The sequence below is a fragment of the Pollachius pollachius genome (assembly GCF_949987615.1).
Source record: "Pollachius pollachius genome assembly, chromosome: 1".
Lineage (NCBI taxonomy): Eukaryota > Metazoa > Chordata > Actinopteri > Gadiformes > Gadidae > Pollachius > Pollachius pollachius.
This window is the reverse complement of record NC_136934.1, coordinates 18,232,755-18,251,758: the sequence shown is the minus strand read 5'-3', so window position 1 is coordinate 18,251,758 and position 19,004 is coordinate 18,232,755. Positions and strand designations below refer to the sequence as shown.

The 19,004-nt window shown below is 50.6% G+C and overlaps 1 protein-coding gene across 2 annotated transcripts in view; it reads left to right on the top strand.

Moving 5' to 3' along the window:
- The window catches only part of smtnb (smoothelin b), a 52,416-nt gene that overhangs the window by 12,615 nt on the left and 20,797 nt on the right, over window positions 1-19,004 (top strand). The window contains exons 2-7 of one of the 2 annotated variants that reach the window (XM_079740780.1): window positions 1,466-1,623; window positions 4,366-4,444; window positions 4,646-4,724; window positions 5,443-5,519; window positions 13,219-13,321; window positions 16,889-17,475. In XM_079740780.1, the coding sequence (XP_079596906.1) occupies window positions 1,466-1,623; window positions 4,366-4,444; window positions 4,646-4,724; window positions 5,443-5,519; window positions 13,219-13,321; window positions 16,889-17,475 (1,083 nt within the window). Of the gene's footprint in view, window positions 1-1,465; window positions 1,624-4,365; window positions 4,445-4,645; window positions 4,725-5,442; window positions 5,520-8,195; window positions 8,307-13,218; window positions 13,322-16,888; window positions 17,476-19,004 lie in introns of those variants that run through there. The other variant, XM_079740781.1, reaches the window with a different exon arrangement.

Sequence of the window (19,004 nt, the reverse complement as noted above, 5' to 3'; positions counted from 1 at the left end):
GTATCAGACTCGCTACTACAGTCAGCAGAATTCCAAACTAGGTCCAACATTTCCAGGAATGAGCACCATTTAAGGTGTTCTGCGTAGGACTCTGTGTAGGGAATGGGACACATTCCCTAAACACTCCTAAAGCTTGGCTTCCAAAGCCTCATGGAAAATTCGGGGAAATTCAAGGATTAAAATTAATGATATTTGATGAGATTTACAGGGTGCGTTTGTCTGTGTGTGTGTGTGTGTGTGTGTGTGTGTGTGTGTGTGTGTGTGTGTGTGTGTGTGTGTGTGTGTGTGTGTGTGTGTGTGTGTGTGTGGGGAAAGCGGTGTACTGACCATCTGGGAGTGCACTGGGAGGTTTGGCACACAGAGACCTGGGTTTCCCCATGGTCAAACACACACACACACACTCACACGCACAGAAATCCTTTCTGTGTGGGAAATGTAATTACTTAATCTTTATTTAGATGGAAGGGGGAGGGGCAGGGTTGTTTTCTCAGAGAACTCTCCAGAAGATAAGATGGTCCTTTAACATCCTGGCTGTGGGGGGAGACTGGTTCAACCTGCAGAATGGTCCTGGATCAGGGATCCCAGGGAAAGCCGAGCAGTAGTTCAATATTAATAATGATGATGGTGTTGATTCAGGGGCACCATTCAAACCAGCGGCAGAGCGATGGAAATCAAACGTTACTACGCAGGTTGTATACTGCGAGTTCAAAGGCTGTGCCGGGTGTTGATTCTATATGATAAGGTGGGAGGAGGGGTCGGCGGGGGGGGCTGACTTCGCCAGTTCATCACTGGTCCTCGCGATACGTCTTGCTGGTGATCGACACGAGGCCACTGGGAACTAGCCTGGCATCTACAGATGAACTGCAAACCTCAGGTAGTCTGGAACCTCTCTGTTGGTTTTGGATTTCCAGAGGCCTCCCCAGTGGGTGCAGACCAGAATGCCCCTGGACGCACTTGTTCAGGCCTACAACCAATCACAGCAACGGAGCGGGTGACACAGCCCTGAAGAGATCCGTCTGGTTCCCAGGCTCACTGGGAACATACGGGGGTCGACACTATTCCATTATGCGCTCCTACTCTGAAACCTCCCCAAATCTCGCGGGAACACAGCAACTCATAGACAGGAAATAGTCAGTGACAACAAGGTCATCATAAAAAAAATTGATTGGAGATATTTTTGAAGTTGTTGTTGTTGTCATGGTAGTAAACGGTGATTGCCCTCCCAGTTCACATCTATTTTTCCTCTTGACCTCACATCCCATTGGATACTTTGATCTCAAATCTCATTGGCTGTTGCCAGCGTGATCACCGATCTCAGTCTAGGCCCCCGAACTTCACGACGCGATAACGTCAAGCAGGTTTTAAAACATTGCTTCCCCACTGACTCCACTGGCGGCGGCCAGATCACATGAGACCCCCCAGCTGACCATCAGCTGTGGACTAATATAACTGTGTGTGTGTGTAGCTGGACCAGACCCTGGACCTGGACGAGCGGCGTCTGATCCGCTCAGCGCTGCGGGAGCTGAGGAGGAGGGAGATCCAGGACATGGAGGCGGTGCTGGCCAGCAAGAGGTCACGACCCCCGCGCCTTCTGCAGCAGGAGGACAAGGAGAACCAGGAGGGGTGAGACTGCTAAAGTCACACAAAATGAGTTGCTCAATGTCCCCCCCCGGACCCTACACACATTGGCGGTTTCATTTTTTATGTAAATGCGAATGCATTTACATAAATGCAAATCTTATGTTAAGACGGCTCTGCGGTTTCAAGGGCGGGGCTTGGGTACTGGTGTTTGTGGCTTTGTTGTCTCTTCAACAGAGACAACGCAGAGACATCAACATTAGTTGTTAGTTGTTCTAAAGAGAGAGACGGGGAAATCCGCCAGATGCTGACCATCATGGGAGGGAAGGTTATGCAGTCACATTTAACGAAGACGGGGAAAGATGATTAGATCTATGAAATTAGCAGAGGAACTTTCCTTACAAGGCTTTCGTCGGGATAAAAAAAATGCGGTCAGCAAAATATAGAATATGTTGTTGTAGTCTACTCTTCTTACATGCGATTGGCTTGAAAAAAAAAACATTTGGAGAATGCAAATTATTCTAAACAGGTCTCTGTCCTTCGTCCAGCCTACTCCAACAAACCAAGAAAGCCGGCTCCTTGACGAATGGGGAATATACCCCCTCGGTTTTACACAGGCAAGACAGTGAAATTGTAACATCTGCCAAGCAGCGACCGTACCTGCTTGGCAGTGTAAAAAGTCTCCTCCAGTCTCTCTCCTACTGTTTCCTATACTTCACAGTCTCTCACACACACACACACACACACACACACACACACACACACACACACACACACACACACACACAGACACACAGACAGACAGACAGACAGACAGACAGACAGACAGACACACACACACTCTCCCTCAAGGTCTGGAAGGAACATTAGGTTCTCAATGTGAGCAAATCGTTCAGCTCTTGGGAGGATCATCAGTGAGCCGTCCTGAGAACAGGACACCGGGCACACGCTGCTGAGTGTCTTCCTAATGGGATGATGAACGTGTTCCAGGTGAATTGATACTTTACGACAACAAACACTGACCCGCATGGTGGATCCTTCAATTATCTCTGGGAAAAGCTGGAAAATTCATGTCTGCAAATTCCAGTCCAAGGAAATTGACTGGTGACGGCAACCATAACCCGTATTTTCCTTTCTATTTAATGTTTATCGGAATAATAATGTATAATTACAACCCCCACGTTAATGTCTTGTGTCTCTGAGTCAAAATGCCACACACCAGATGTTACACGGGCTGCATTTCTCTAGAGCACTTTCCAGCCACTACAGCCTCTCAGCCTTTAAGCTCATTCCTTACAATCAGCCCTTAAACTCAGCCCTCAAACTTGGCACTTGCACTCAGTCCTTACACTCAGCCCTTACAGTCAGCCCTTACAGTCAGCCCTTGCACTCAGCCCTTGTACTCAGTCGTTACACTCAGTCCTTGCATTTACTCATTACACTCAGTCCTTACACTCACACCTTACATTCAACCCTTACATTCAACCCTTACACTCAGCCCATGCACTAAGCCCTTACACATCAGCAGGAGAGACGTGTTGAACTATCATCTCATAGCCTTTATTCAGGTGCGGTCTCTTCTCAATCATGGGAATCAGGATGCTACCAGAAGAAATATAATTTCCATCAGGATCAAGATAGTATCACTCTAATCTCTCTATATACCGTCTTTCTACTACACCATCTCTCTATCCATCCACCCTCTGTCTCCTACACCATCTCTCTGTCTATACTCTGTATCCTACACCATCTCTCAAGCCTCTATCCTCTGCATCACATGTTCAAACACTCTCTAACACACCACCAGTAGCGTCCAAGCCCCCCCCCCCCCCCCGCTTTATGGCACATCAATAATAACATAGAACAGAATATAATCTAGCCATCATGGTTGGTTTAGTCGATTCTAAATGAGGGCCAACAAGCCTTCACAAATGGAAAGACCACAACCTCAATGTAACGCAGGCCCCTCCTTCAAGTCCTGAGGCCATTGGTTGGTGAAGGGGGTTCCTCTGTGTTCCTCTCAGAATAGTTTAAAGCTGTGAACAGCCACAAATGTGAACCGCAGTCCTCTGGGGCCTTAATTAATGACTGGCTCTGCATCAAGGCCTCGCATGCCCCTACCCCACCCCTCCCCGAGGGGCCGGTGGGGGTTTGGGGTCTAAGAGGGTCCTGAGAGGGCTGGTGTTTTCTTTTTGCTTGAGGCCGACTCATCGCTCTGGATGTTGAAGTGTTTGGAGGTTTCGGTCATTCCGTTTGTCCCTTTTGTACGCTTTCCAAACTAAATGAACATGCGGTCGAGGTTTGTTGAAAGACACGTTATCCTTTAGTGGCAGTAAAGCCAGGAAAGAGTCACTGATACCAGAGGACATGATAGAAACCCGCCTGACAAAAGGGTTGAGATGGCGGGCTGTGATGTAGAATCCATTTCTAAGGCTGGAAGCCTCCTTTCCCTCCTCATGTGTCTGTCATAGTGTCACTTTTTCCAGCCTCCATTTGGTAATCGCTCCTCTCCCGTGAAATGCTGATGGATTTTCCTTGGGCCTAATAAATGTGTCTGCTCTACTACTTTTGTCTAGCGCTCCATTATAAGAAGGAGCTCCGTAATGAAGCTCAAGCTATTCTTTCAGATGATCTGTCACTCTGCACAGAAGTTATGATCCGCTCGATGTAGCATAGAAAGTTTTATGGGTTTGTTTTGGTTCATTTTTCAACAACCAGACTCTCAGGAACGCAGTAAATGTGTGTGCGTGTCCAATAACACAACACTAAGATCCGTCTGTCTTGCAGGCCAGACGCTGTCGGCTCTCTGGTCAAACTGTCAGGGAGACTGCAGGGCATTGAAGACCTGGAGGAGCTCACCAAGCTGGTGAGTTCTCCCCACCCCACCGCACACGACATCATTGGCTCTTTAGGCCGATCCCATCATTGGTTCTATGTGGACCGATGACATCATCGGTTCTCTGTGGACTGATGACATCATTGGTTGTATTTGGAAAGATGACATCATTGGTTGTATGTGGACCAATCACATCATCCGGCCCTGATCTGGTATTATCTGGTTCCTCAGCTCCGCAGCGCCAGCGACTACGAGGAGAGGAAGATTATCAGAGCGGCGATTCGCCGCCTCCGTGATGAAGAGCAACAAGGTGATTCACCCTGGACACACCTAGTGGGCTATATCCCGCAGAGGGGGAGCGCGTGTGTCTGCGTGTGTGTGTGTGTGTGTCTGTGTGTCGGAGGTGAACCATTCTTAGGTGCTCTTGCGGGCGAGATATTCTCTCAAGGAGGAAATGAGATGTTGAAGACAGGCTTGATGGATGGACCTCTGGTCACACCTGAAGACATCTGACGCCTCAACGATGATGAATACCATGATAAGATTATGTCTTATGATGACCTCTACGGAGAGTGTGTGTGTGTGTGTGTGTGTGTGTGTGTGTGTGTGTGTGTGTGTGTGTGTGTGTGTGTGTGTGTGTGTGTGTGTGTGTGTGTGTGTGTGTGTGTGTGCGTGCGACAGTGGCTTCTAGCGTGCAGTGCCGTATCTGGTAACTGACATACATCTATGATGCTGTGTCTGATAGTGAATTCTTGTCATAGCTTGTTATTGTCTGTACAAAAAAATCACACCTTCCCTTTCCCACCCCACACATACGTTTTTAGATGTACATTCATACATTGCTCTAAGGAGTCTGAATAATAGATAACTAAATCATTTGATCCTGAGATTTAAGAGGTTTCTAGACTCACCTGTACAGTGCTAAAGGTGTGTGTGTGTGTGTGTGTGTGTGTGTGTGTGTGTGTGTGTGTGTGTGTGTGTGTGTGTGTGTGTGTGTGTGTGTGTGTGTGTGTGTGTGTGTGTTACAGGGTCTGAAAGGGGTAGAGCCGGCGTTCACATCCTAGAAGCCGGGAACCTGGAGCCCCAGTGCACCCTGGGAGTTGTGGTGAGTACATGGTTCATCCGGGTTTGAGGAACGGGTTCCAGACGTCCAGGTTCTGGCCTCCGGGGGCGTGGCCGATAGGGACACACCCCGGGACCGACGCTGTGAACCGGGACGCGGGGAAGACCGGCAACAGGGGGGTCAGGTTTAGGGTTTCCACGGCTGACCGTGGAGGTTTCAGAGGAATGCAGACAATACACACGTGCAAAGACACACATACACAAAGTCACACACGCACTTACACAAACCCACACACACAAAGACACACATACACAAAGACACACACGCACTTACACAAAGACAAACACGCACAAAGACACACAAACCCACACACACAAAGACACACACAAATACACAAAGACCGACACACACAAATACACAAAGCCCAACACGCACACATAAACAAAGACCGACATGCGCACATATAGACAGACTGACGCACACGTACACAAAGACAGATAAACACACAGACAAAGACCGACACACATTCCTATTTCATACCAGTATATTCTCATATCATACCCGTATATTCCCATATCAGTATCTTCCCATTTCATACCAGTATCATACCAATATACTCCCATTTCATACCAGTATATTACAATATCATACCAGTATATTACCATATCATACCAGTATGTTCCCATGGGATTGGGGATACAGTAAGGGTGCCGTTTCTTCGTCAATGAATTGTGATCCTTTAATTGTCCACACTGTTGTACATCTGCTGTGATGATGCCAATCTTTGTTTTAGTTTCCACTCTATTTTAGGGAAACCAAACTGTTTTCATTTCACACCACTGAAGGCATCTTAAATATGTGTTGTGTGTGTTGGGTGTCAAAGATTTTAACCAAAATGAATTCAGGTCAACGTTTGATAGATTGTATTATGCAACTAGACGGAAGTGAATCACTTGTTGCTTTGAGAGGCTGAATATAACCAGTTTTTGCCGATTACAATCACAGTTTTTAACTTCACAGAGTAGTGGCTGGTCAATCTGCCCCCTAGTGGAGGTGGTGGGGGGTCTGCTTGGGAGCTATTCTCAAGGGGGATATCAGATATTGACAAAGACAAGCTTGAAACATGGCCCTCTGGTCAGACCTTAAGACATCTGATGTCACAACGGTGATGAATACCTTGATAAGATCCTTTCTTATAATGATCTCTACGGAGAGGAACAGGATGACTATTCAGAGGAAACAAGCTGTCTAAGCTGTTGGACTTCTCTGATGTATTTCCACTCTGATATGAAAAGAGGAAGTGAGTCACGGGGCTTTTGAAGCGTCCAGCTCCTATTGTCTGTTGGGGTCCGCAGGTCAGGGCGATAAGCCTCCATTGTTGTTCCCTTCACGTCCGTGTACCGAAGATACTGCAGCGAGCGGAGGGGCGACCTCACTTCCTCTCAGACGGCTCGGCTGGGAGTTGGGGGGGGGGGGGTGCAGACAGACGGTCTGGCAGACAGATAAAGACAAGGAGATGGATACTGTAGATAGATAGAAAGTCATGGGGAGACAAGCAGGAAGAAAGATAGACACGCCGTCAGACAGGGAGATAGGTAAGACAGACCGGTGATTAGAGCCAGCAGACAGACTAAAGGAGGGATGGATACGGCAGGTATACAGACAGTTTAGGTAGGCCAACAGAAAGACAGACAGGTAGGGTAGGCCGTCTGTCAGCTGGCTCCGGGCTAGCAGTGGGAGCTCCATCCAGGCCAGCAGGGTGGGCTACGTTCTGGACCTGGCTTCTCAACTCCAGTCCTTCTCATCTGCGCTGTGCTCCGCTCACCCACACGGGGGCGCTAGATAAGGGTCTGGTGCAGGCAAAACACACACACACACACACACACACACACACACACACACACACACACACACACACACACACACACACACACACACACACACACACACACACACACACAAGCTTGAACACAGATAAAGACCAACTCTCACACATGCCTATACATAAACACACAAAGACAAACAAACACAGACTTGCCTTTACACCAGATGTGTCTACATCCTGTGTGTGCTTGCCTGTGTGTGTGGTTTTGCGTGGTTCTATCCCTTTGATCAGGTAAAGAATAAGTAGTCCCAGCTTTATTGTCCCGATTCTGAGTAGTTTTAATCTGAGCTGAAGATTGAGTCTCAACACCAGAGTTAACGTCTGAAAAAAAAATATAGAATGGATCATTTACAATGAGTGATTGGTCATTTATTCTGAGTAACCCTCAAAGATTAAAGCAGAGCTCAAGAACCTCTTTAAGAAAGTTATTGTTTGACTTGCAATACGATGCTGTCACTATATTAGAAGCTTTCTTCCATAACTGAAAAAGGTCAACTTTTGGACAAGGGAAGAATGTGTGAAAAGTTAATGTGTCAACCACACGAGCGAGTCTTTAAATGTGTGTGTGTGTGTGTGTGTGTGTGTGTGTGTGTGTGTGTGTGTGTGTGTGTGTGTGTGTGTGTGTGTGTGTGTGTGTGTGTGTGTGTGTGTGGGGGGGGGGGGGGGGGGGGGGGGGGTTGCTCTGGAGACAGAAGGGGAGGGAGGGGAAGTGAAGGGAGGGGCCGGTGTTATCCTTGTGTGTGTATTTGAGTATGTGTGTGTCTGAGTGTGTGATGTGGCTCCGGGAGTTCAGGGGCAGAGCTGAAGACTTTCTCACTCTAGAACGCATCTACTGTAGAGAGAGAGAGGAGTGACTGAGGGAGAGAGAGGAGTGACTGAGGGTGAGTAGTAAGCGAAGTAGGAAACGAGGGAGAAGGATTCAGGGGACCAGCCTGGGATTGGAGGTAAATCATATTTTTTTTCTGTTTTTTCTTTATTTCTCTGTTTTAAATCTTTTCCACCCAGGATTCTTTAATGGGACTGGTACTACTATCACCCCCAGACCAGTGCCTGCTCTAGGATGTCTTGTAATCCCATCAGCCCCAGACCAGTGCCTGATCTGGGATGTCTTGTAATCCCATCAGCCCCAGACCAGTGCCTGCTCTGGGATGTCTTGTAATCCCATCAGCCCCAGACCAGTGCCTGCTCTGGGATGTCTTGTAATACCATTAACCCCAGATCAGTGCCTGTCCTGGGAGGTCAGATACTGAGGATACCTTTTTGTTTTAGTTCTTCATGCCTGGGATCTGTTTGGTTTTGGTTCTAAGGAAGTGTTCAGCCATCTCTCTGGTATTTCGACTGTGATCTAGGGAGGGGATGGGATGGGATTTCGGTTGCTATGGAGATTCTTTTTCAAATGGTTTTGAAGTAGAAGGCTCAGCAGAAGGTCAGAGGAAGATGGTTCCTGGTTGCCGGGGGTGACTGCCGCGAAGTGAACGAACTGTAGAGTGAAGAATGGGTTTGGGGTAATTTACCACGGCGAGTTGACAGTTGGTGCTGAGGTGTGTAGGAGGCAGACTGCTTTCCTTTACTCTGGAGGATTTGGAGAGTGGGAGAGAAGTAAGCAAGATATTGTGAAAATGTGACCCCTAAAGTGGGTTGTTTTGGGGAAAACAGTGGCAGCAGAAAGTAAGCTGAGGTTGGCAATTTATGGAGAGCATCAGTAGGATTTGAGCCTGAAGGCATTCCTGTGTGTGTTGGTGTGTGTGTGGCTTTGGTGGTATTTTCTTTCTCTCTGGACTGTGTGTGTGTGTGTGTGTGTGTGTGTGTGTGTGTGGGGGGGGGGGGGGGGGGCGGGGGGGTTGTGTCTTTGTGAGAGGGATTGTGTCTGTGTGTCAGTGTGTGTGTTTGTGTGTGTGAGAGAGATAGTGTGTGCATCAGTGTGTGTGTGTGTGTGTTTCTGTCGGTGTATGTGTGTGTGGGGGGGCGGAGCGTGTGTAACTGAGTATACTACACAGAGAAGTCCATGCTACTGTATCCCCCCCCGGTGGGAGCCCTCCAGCACCCCGGCCCAACGTCTCCTTGATGCAGTCATGGAAAGTAGACCAGCGGGTCTGCTCACGTGGAGCTCAGACCAGCACACCAACTCGCCAGGAGCCCCCGCTGGAAAGCCCAGCCCCTCCTCAGCCAGACAGTAAATCCTGACTGTGGTGAATCTCGGCAGCTGCTGCAGAGATCAGCGGCTCCCAGCGTGACGGGCGAGGAGACGCAACCTCTTGGGCTGCAGTGTAACACAATAACCCCTGATCACCGAGGCTCTTGCCTGTGGAGAGGAGGGGAGTCGGATCATTTCGGTCTGGGTCGCATCGGAGTGGCTGCTTTGACGCATTTTTATCCAATCCGTAAATAAAAAACAAAAGTTAGGATTCATTTGTCTGGAGCGTCTCTGTCCTAGTGTCAGTCGCCGTAAATAGAGCATCGCTGTGAGTGCAGGGCGGCGGCCATCGGGGGCGTCCCAGAATACGACCGCTCACATACCGGTGTCCCGCCTCAGCCTCCTCGCTCGGCCCATTGTTGTGTGTTGTTGTCGTTCTCGTGGCGGGATGCTGGTTGCAGACCCGTCCAGCGGCCCACGCCTGCTGTGGTCGGAGAGACCAGAGAGACCAGCTTCCCTTCGCCTGTTGACGTGTTTTTGAAGAACCAACGCCAGAGACAGAGACACAGATCTGGACCTTTGGTGTTTCGGTATTTCGGTCTGCCGGGCGCCCCCCAGGTTCGGGGGGGGGGGGGGGTTGTGGTGTCGTCCTCCCACCAGCCCAGGTCTGCTGTCAGGGCTGAGGACCAGAAGGAGAACCACTAATGACAGTGTAGAAGCTGGCATCAGCTCAAGCTTTTACTTCCCCCCCTCCCCTCCTCCCCTCGTCTCCCTCGTTTTCTGGCGGCAGGACGCTCCGTGTGGTTTAACCGGGAGCTGTGAAGACCACCTCCGTCTGTCATCCTGTCTGTCAGCCACTCTGTCTCTCAGCAGCAGCAGCATTGGTAGACAGCGGTTCGCTCTCTCGGTGTAAAGGCTAGTGTTATCTGGGTTTTAACGGGTTTCAGTGGTCTGCTGCTGTTGTTCTTTCTCCCGCTCACATTGTGTCCTTATCGCCGCTCGTACACTCACTTCCTGACATTGAAGCCTTTCAGGACGAAATGCAAAGGGAAACTTTTTGTTTCAGCTCATTTGTTTTGTGTATGTAAAAAAAAAGGAAAGCGATTGCAACAAACATTTGCATGGCTATTATTTAAATAAACAATAAAAGATTTGCCCTAGAGATAAATCACTCCTACCCCACAGTTCCCCAGGCCAGGGCACTTGAAACATCAAACCCTGCCATTGACTGTGGTGGTGACGTTCTGGATGTTTCCATATGAGTGAGTGGAAAGGCCGGGCCAGACATGTGGTCTGAGTATCTGGTATCCAGTCCACAGCAGTGGTTCATCTCCGATTGGATTTCCACACGCATCAAATGTAAAATGCTGCTGACTTTTTTCCCAAAGACATTAAAGAGGGCTACCATTTTATTGGAGCTCCCGATATGTGACCCATTTTCACGCAGAGCGTTTCCACGTGAGGCGGGGAGCAGACAGAGGAGGGCTTCATGTTGTGGCGTTGAGTTTTGATCAGTGAAGAGTGGGAGGACTCATGAGTATCATTGGTGGTTGGAAGCTTAGGCCCGCCCACCAGGAACCGGTTACCCAAGCACAGAAGAACTGATCAAACAAGCTGGGATACCTTCTCTCCATATCAGGTCGAGCGTCTTTATGATGACGTGCGTTTGAACGGCCGCCTGATTCAGGGCACACTCACACTAGGCCATCTGTACCGTGCTGTTTGACACCTCTGCGCCCCTAAAGTCTAGATCGTTTGGCTAGTGTGAGCACATCAACCGTACTCAAGTACAGTTCAATTCCGTGGCCTGAGCACACTTCGGGCTCAGGCTCAGTTGAGATTGCCTAGTGTGAGCACAGGCAAGCGGCACAGCGGGGGGCGGCCAGCAATCGTACTTGAGTACGGTACAGGTGTCAAACGGACTTGGGCACGGTACGGATGGCCTAGTGTGAGTGCGCCCTTAGACTTTGATCTCAGGGCAGCCGCTCTAGAGACCTAAAGGTGAGGTCATTCCCACCTCTCAGACTGATCTCATACCCATGACCTGAAAGGGTTGTTTGTCCTCCCATTAGTTTCACTCCAACAGGCAGCCCATATCAGCCTTGAGCGATTAATGGACCTTCAGAGGCCAAGGTGTGTGTGTGTGTGTGTGTGTGTGTGTGTGTGTGTGTGTGTGTGTGTGCGTGTGCGTGTGCGTGTGTGTTGACTTTACCTTCAGAAGCCTCTTGAAGTCGCAGGCTATACATTTGGCACGAGTACAGTTAAAATGTTTGCTTTGGGGTAAAAAAAAAAGTTGTGTATATTTTTCCAGGATTACACCAGGGCCTAGCCCACAGTATGGTTGGACTATTCTTACATTAGACTCTTCTGGCTTAAACTGCCCCCTACGGTGCAGGCCTACTTTAGAAACAGCTGGTTAAGGAGCAGTCCTCTCTGTCAGAAGCTCTGAACACTGAACCTTTGTCACGCGTGGAAAACAAACCTTCAGCGAGCTCCAAGCCCTGCGCTGAGGCTCTGGAGGTGGGAGCGACGGCCATGTGTGTGTGAGCAGGGAGTAGTCCCCGTGTTTGTGCAGCTGATCTGCTCGTACAGCCCTGCTCAAGGTCAGGCACCAAGGGCCAACGGTGGTCTCTCCTCCGTCTCCTGCCCCCCTCTCCCCCAGACCCCCGTCCGGCGCCTCCTCCCCACATGCCAGAGCCGGTCTGCCCCTCCTGTCCTGCTGTGAGCTGAGGCTCCGCTGGAGCAGATGGAGCCGATCCCTGGTGCTGAGCCGGTCTACGGCCTACCGGGTCTCAGACAGAGCCCAGATCCTAGTCCTAGGCAGGGGGCCTACCGGGTCTCAGACAGAGCCCAGATCCTGGTCCTAGGCAGGGGGTCTACCGGGCCTCAGACAGAGCCCAGATCCTGGTCCTAGGCAGGGGGTCTACCGGGCCTCAGACAGAGCCCAGAAACTGGTCCTAGGCAGGGGGTCTACCGGGCCTCAGACAGAGCCCAGATCCTGGTCCTAGGCAGGGGGTCTACCGGGCCTCAGACAGAGCCCAGATCCTGGTCCTAGGCAGGGGGCCTACCGGGTCTCAGACAGAGCCCAGATCCTGGTCCTAGGCAGGGGGTCTACCGGGCCTCTGACACAGAGGATTGAAAGACATTTACTGGAAGATGCAGAATGCACATCGTCCATCCCCAGGTTAGGCAGTCATAGCAAAGAAAGAAACCCTCCTCATTCTGGGATGGAAACGTGGAGGAGCTGATGTGGGGCCAGCTTTGGGGTGGGGGGGGAACTGTTGGCCTTGGGGAGTTGATAATGTTGGCAGATCTGAACGCTACCTCCATTGGTGCGATTGATGGATAATCTTGGAAAATATCACAACAGATTATGGTGTAATGAAGTTTAGCTCAAACTCTATTGGCCGTATGCTAGACAATACAATGGAATTTTTCCTTTCCTTGTGGGCGCCTCGTGTAACGATATTATCTCAACCACATACACCCTGACCTTCTGAGAGGAACCCTTTGACCCCTGATCCTTTGACCCTTGACCTCAAACACAGCAGTGTTGTCTTCCGCCTTCTCCGTTCTCAGGGGAAATTCAACAGTATCCATCAGTTTACATATTTGCTACATCCGGTCATGAACTGAGTCATATAATTGGGTTGCATGCTGGGTAGTCCATACTCGACTTGGTTCTAATGTGTTTTGGTTGTTTGTTGTTTTCGTTCTAACAGGAGACGGAACGCGAGACCCTCAGCGAGCGAGAGCCAATCAAATCACAGATCCGGGATTCACGCGGGCAGCAGACGCAACAAGGCAGCGAGCTGCACAGGGCCGGTAGGGTTTCACTCCCATGACCGTTGGTGCTCAACGGCCCTTCAGATACTGAACCCCATGTCCTCCAAGCTCAGCACTGAACACCCTGCTCTCGCCCCCCACCTCCATGCCGCCGGTCACACTTTCCCCGTCATTGTGTGTCAGAAACAAGGCTGTGTGTGTGCCCTGGTCACACGTCACGTCCTAAAAAAGCGAATGAGTCAGACACGCAGCAGCACTGTAGTGCCACAACAACCCGCTGCTCTCCACTCATTTCCTCTGGCGGCTTGTTAAAACAGCCGCGCTGAAGGAGCTGTTAAAGGAGCCGTTCTCCTCCCTGGCGGCCAGGGCTCCTGTTAGCTCATTGGTTCTAATGGTTCATTCACATTAGAGCTAGCTCCTCTGAATCTTTAATGAAGTGTTTTAACGGCAGCCGCAGGACTCTTAAGGAGCTGTTTGTTCAGGCCCAGGTAAACAGGTCTGACCCTGTTGAGGATCACCGAGTGCTCTAGGGGTTCACTCTTACCTCAGCAGGAGAACGGGGGCCCATTGATGAGCTCTAGGGGTTCACTCTTACCTCAGCAGGGGAACGGGGGCCCATTGATGAGCTCTGGGGTCGTATTCACCTCATCAGCAGAACGGGGGCCCATTGATGGGCTCTAGGGGTTCCCTCTTACCTCAGCAGGAGAACGGGGGCCCGTTGATGGGCTCTTGGGGGCACAGTTACCTCAGCAGCAGACCGGGGGCCCGCTGATGGTGCTGCTCCTGCGTCACTAGTCAGACCGCTGCAGAAGGCCATCCATTGTTGTTCTACTCCTGGGTTTATTCAGGACCGAGTAACAGAATGAATCGCTCCCAGGAGTATCTGTAGTTGCTTTTATCCTGTTTTAAACACATTTTTATGACCAAGTATGGTGAAAAACATTTTGGGTAAAGTCCTTGTGTGTGAATGTTTGTCTAATTACATGTTCTTTTGCCAGTGCAACGCACCACAAACACCTCATCATACATCTTTTGTTTCCCCCTTTTCCTTGTTCCACACAAAAAGTTCAAATAGTTACGAGTTGGTTTCTTAAAATAAAGACGGGGCGTCCCAGGAATGTCCAGCTGCAGACTGCTGGCAGGTTTAGTTCAAACCTCAAACTGTTCAAATGAAATTCTAATTGGAAAAATCTAATAATGACAAACATAAAATTTCGACATTTACCGAATGTGTAAATGTGCTTGGGATCCGTCTAACAAACGTTCCTGCCCCTTAATATTTATTCAACCTCCAAATACTACTTCCACTACTTCCACTACTACTACATCTTCTAACAACTTTGTTCACCTGAAGGTCAAGTGAGTCCATATCTTCTTTCTTCTCTTCAATTTGACTCTGAAACGGCTGGACCAGAACGATGCTTGAGGTTGACGTGCATCAATCATGCTGTGTGGTCCGGTCCGGTCTGGTCTGGCCTTGGTTCTGGTTTCTCCTGCCCACAGACTTGAAGGTTTAGACGTAGCTACAGGGAGCTGAGGGCCAGCGCTCACGTTCCCCTCGCTATAGAGAGCAGCAGAACAGCCCTGCAGAGATTTGATGTGGGCAACTCACAAAACATTCCCCGATCCACGCCTTACAATTTGGTCCAGGGGTCACGCCGGGGCTGCAGGAGGGCCACCTTAGGAGAGCCTGAGATGTTTTGGGTAAGAGCCTCTGGAAATGGACGCCAGGACACAATGACACAGGAAGTCGGCGCTCGGGGAGGACTGGGCGCGGCTGCAGGCTGTGGTTGATGCGTGTTGAGTGTTTGACGTTCCAGCAGAGGTAAAGTGGTCCACAATCCCGGATAAACTTAGAGGATCTGGAGCTGGTCTGGGAGGGCCTCTACCACAGGCCCATTCCATCTTCTGCTTCTTTTTCCTGCCTGACAGAATCCCCCCACCCCCTCCATGCCCTTACTAGCTCAGCCCCAAGTAAGGGCTGCTCAATTAAAATTATCTTTAACTAATCTTTGATGTAATCGGCTAATCATGAAAGGTCACAATGAACTTATTCAGTTTAAGAAAAAAAGTTTTTGTACACCAAATTACAAACCGTTGCTGTGCAAATACTTTATAAAACTTTTTTACATACAAAAGACGCCACGGAACACTAACTGATCATTGATAATGTTAATCCCGATGAATAATCACAATCACAATATCCTATCTTATAATATCACAATCACTAATAATATCACTAACCCTATTGTAGTTTTAGTCCTAAACCTAAATTCCTCTTGACGAGTGGTCTCGTCTCGTTATTCACAGGCTGGGGTCTAGAGGCTGAGATGTGTCCTGCCTGGTTCTTGTGTGTGTGTGTGTGTGTGTGGAATGTGTGTCCAGGCTCTGGGCACTAATCTTGTTCTCAGCTTTGAACTCCTCCGCTCTTTAAGAGACTCTCTCAGCGTCCTCTAAACAATAAGTGGCAGCGTGGTACACGGTGCGTTGATAATAAGCCTAGAGCTCCAAAACAAGTCTCTCATTATCCAATAATGACGGCGTCGGTTTCCCCCTGAACTTGCTCTGACACGACTTTAACGCCACAGCTCTGTGCTGCAGTGCTAATGGCACTGTGGGGCTGATCCCAGCTCAGCCATCATGGGCCCATAGCCAAGCTCAGCCATAATTGGTTCCCATAATTGGAACACAGAGTTAAATATAGCCTTATCTCATTAACTGGGATAAAAAACAACACAAAGTGTCAGGATCAGGTTTCCATCTTTGCATAAAAATGTTATCGTCGTGTAATGAGTTCTACACTTAGCATTCAAGTTTCAGAAGCAATTGTCAACTAATTAGAAGGTGTCACTTTGTGCGCTGTTCCGCTTCCGTGGGGGGCGACCTGAACGAGTGGATGAGATGGTTGGAAACACCTAAGAAACAGGTCGTTTACATGTTAAACTACATGTTAAACTGCATGTTGAACTACATTTTAAACTGGTAGACGGTGGTGAACGGTGGTTTACGGTGGTATACTCTGGTATACTGGAGGAGGAATCCAAGCTTGTTAAGGCGGTGGCAGGGAAGGAGGGAAGGAGGGAGGGAGGGAGGGAGGGAGGGAGGAAGTACTTGTCCTGGGCTCGATTTCACCCCCGCTTCCTCCTGCACTTCCTCTTCAAGCCCTTAACTCCTCCAGCTCCACCATCAAACCTTCGTATAGGTCCGTTTTTAAGAACTTCCCTCCACCAGCGTGCCCTCCCTCACAGGAGCTGGGGAGGAAGGGGAGGAAATGCCTTCCTCCTGCCCCACCCCTCCCACCCCCCAGGCTCCTCTTTGATCCCGTGATACGGGGGAGTCCCAGAGCCGTCCTCCAGGGTCTTCAGGAAGGGGTTCATTTCCCCCAGAAGCCTTAGCGCCGCCTCTTTACGCCGATAAGATCGCTGCTCGCTGGCTTCTGTCTGTTGATTCTCCTCCTGACTCTGCCTGATTTCTCGGAGAAAGTTCTGAGTTCATGGTTCAGAAGCACTGCGTTACTATTGTCGTGTGTGTGTGTGTGTTTTATTGTGATGTAAATCAACCGTTCCTATTGACTGAACATTGTGTTACTGTTCTCCTTTCACACAGCTCCTAAACCAGGCATGGTGCTGGTCCTAGACCCCCTGGTCCAGGAGATGGCCTTGGGACCGACCCATCTGGAGTCTGCGGCCCCAGAACCAGAGCTGGCCCTGACCGACCTGCAGGGCCACTCCACGTCCCCCCTTCCGGACCCCGGCCCCCCGGAGCGGAGCCCGGCCGAGCCGCCCGCAGCCCGGCCCCGAGCCGACTCCGGGGCCTCGGATCAGAGCCAGGCCTCAGAGAGGAGCTCCGGGGACCGGCCGCGGACGGACTCGTGCTCCTCAGGATCCAGCGGGGGGCCCCGGCCCAGCTCTGGCACCGGCAGCTCGGGGGACAGCGGCGGCCCGTTGTCAAGGAAGCGCCTGGACTCAGCACCGCTGTCTGAAGGGAGGGGGGCAGCGGCGGAGCGGCCCATGAGCAGCTCTCCTTCCAGCATGGACTCAGAGGCCGACGACGGCCGCCCCCAGCCCTGCTCCTCTGACATCCCCGACCAGGAGCAGCCAGACGGGGCCGTTCTAGCCAAGCCAGACCCCAGCTCCAAACACGGCCTTCTGAACGGCAGTGCAGCTGGACAGACTGAAGTCCCCCGGCAGGAGGTACAGACTACCAGCTCCTTACTCCCTTACACATACTCACCATCATTCACACCGAAGGAGACCTTTAGGGTTCCTGAAGAAGACCCAGAGATACTCCCATGAACACCATGCAGTCTCTGCACACACAGAACGGGGGGTTGGGATTAGAACCCATGTCCACTTAGAACCAGGGGCCGGCATTAGAACCCATGTCCAGACAGAACCAGGGGTCGGGATTAGATCCCATGTCCAGACAGAACCAGGGGTCGGGATTAGATCCCATGTCCAGACAGAACCAGGGGCCGGGATTAGAACCCATGTCCACACAGAACCAAGGGAAGGGATTAGAACCCATGTCAACACAGAACCAGGGGCCGGGATTAGAACCCATGTCCACACAGAACCAAGGGAAGGGATTAGAACCCATGTACACACAGAACCCCCAATCCGCGTTGCGGTAGACCAATCATTTACTGTTTCACACAAACCCTCCATGCCCTCACCACTAGAGGGGAGTGTTGGGCCTCTTCAGCTGGGTGTGTTTGAGTGTGTGTGTGTGTGTGTGTGTGTGTGTGTGTGTGTGTGTGTGTGTGTGTGTGTGTGTGTGTGTGTGTGTGTGTGTGTGTGTGTGTGTGTGTGTGTGTGTGTGTGTGTGTGTGTGTGTGTGTGTGTCTGTCTTCTGGCTCTCTTCAAATACATATTTGTCCTTCCTCATGTGAGACTAACGGCCGTGCCTCAGTGACAGGGAGCATGTGTAAACACCTGAATGTGGCCGCACACCGGCCTGTTTGTCTCCGTTACCCGGCAACGCAAACAAAACGAGAGGTGTGTGTGTGTGTGTGTGTGTGTGTGTGTGTGTGTGTGTGTGTGTTTGTGTGTGTGTGGGGGGGGGGGGGGACCGGTTCTGCTTCCCCTCAGAGCTCTGTGAGCCGTTTGAAGGGGGGGGGGGGGGGGGGGGCTGGTGTCAGAGAGCAATGGACTCCGTCATGGACTGTCTCCAGGTCTGTCCCCAGCCCCTCTGGTGTATCTCCAGCCCAACAGAACCCAGAACCCCAAGCAGCCGTGGAAGCTCCGCTGGTGTCAGCATTGGTCGGGCCCTGATGGGTTCAGCTGCTCTGAGCATCAGGTTCTGATGTGTCTGACTTTAGACATCTCAGGCTCTACAGCGTAGAGATACAGAGCAGATTGAAATGGAGACTTGATTCCACCACTGGCTGACGGGACAAAGGTCTGACACAGATGTCCAGCCAACGCGAGAAACCAACGAAAACATGAGAACGGTATTCTGGCCCTTACATGACCCGAATTCACTCGGTTTCCCCAACAAACACAGAGGACCAAAGCGGGCCGTTTCCTCATTGTTCCCTGAAGATGAGGTTCCCTGGCTGATTCTCGGTGTCCTGGGAGTAATCTAAACACTCTGGGGCCCATCGCTCGCTCTTCACCAGAAATAGACCAGGCGCACTGCGCTGCTAACCCCAGCGCTACACAATTAGACATCCGTGCGTGCGTGCGTGCGTGCGTGCGTGGACCAATGAACCACTCTCTCA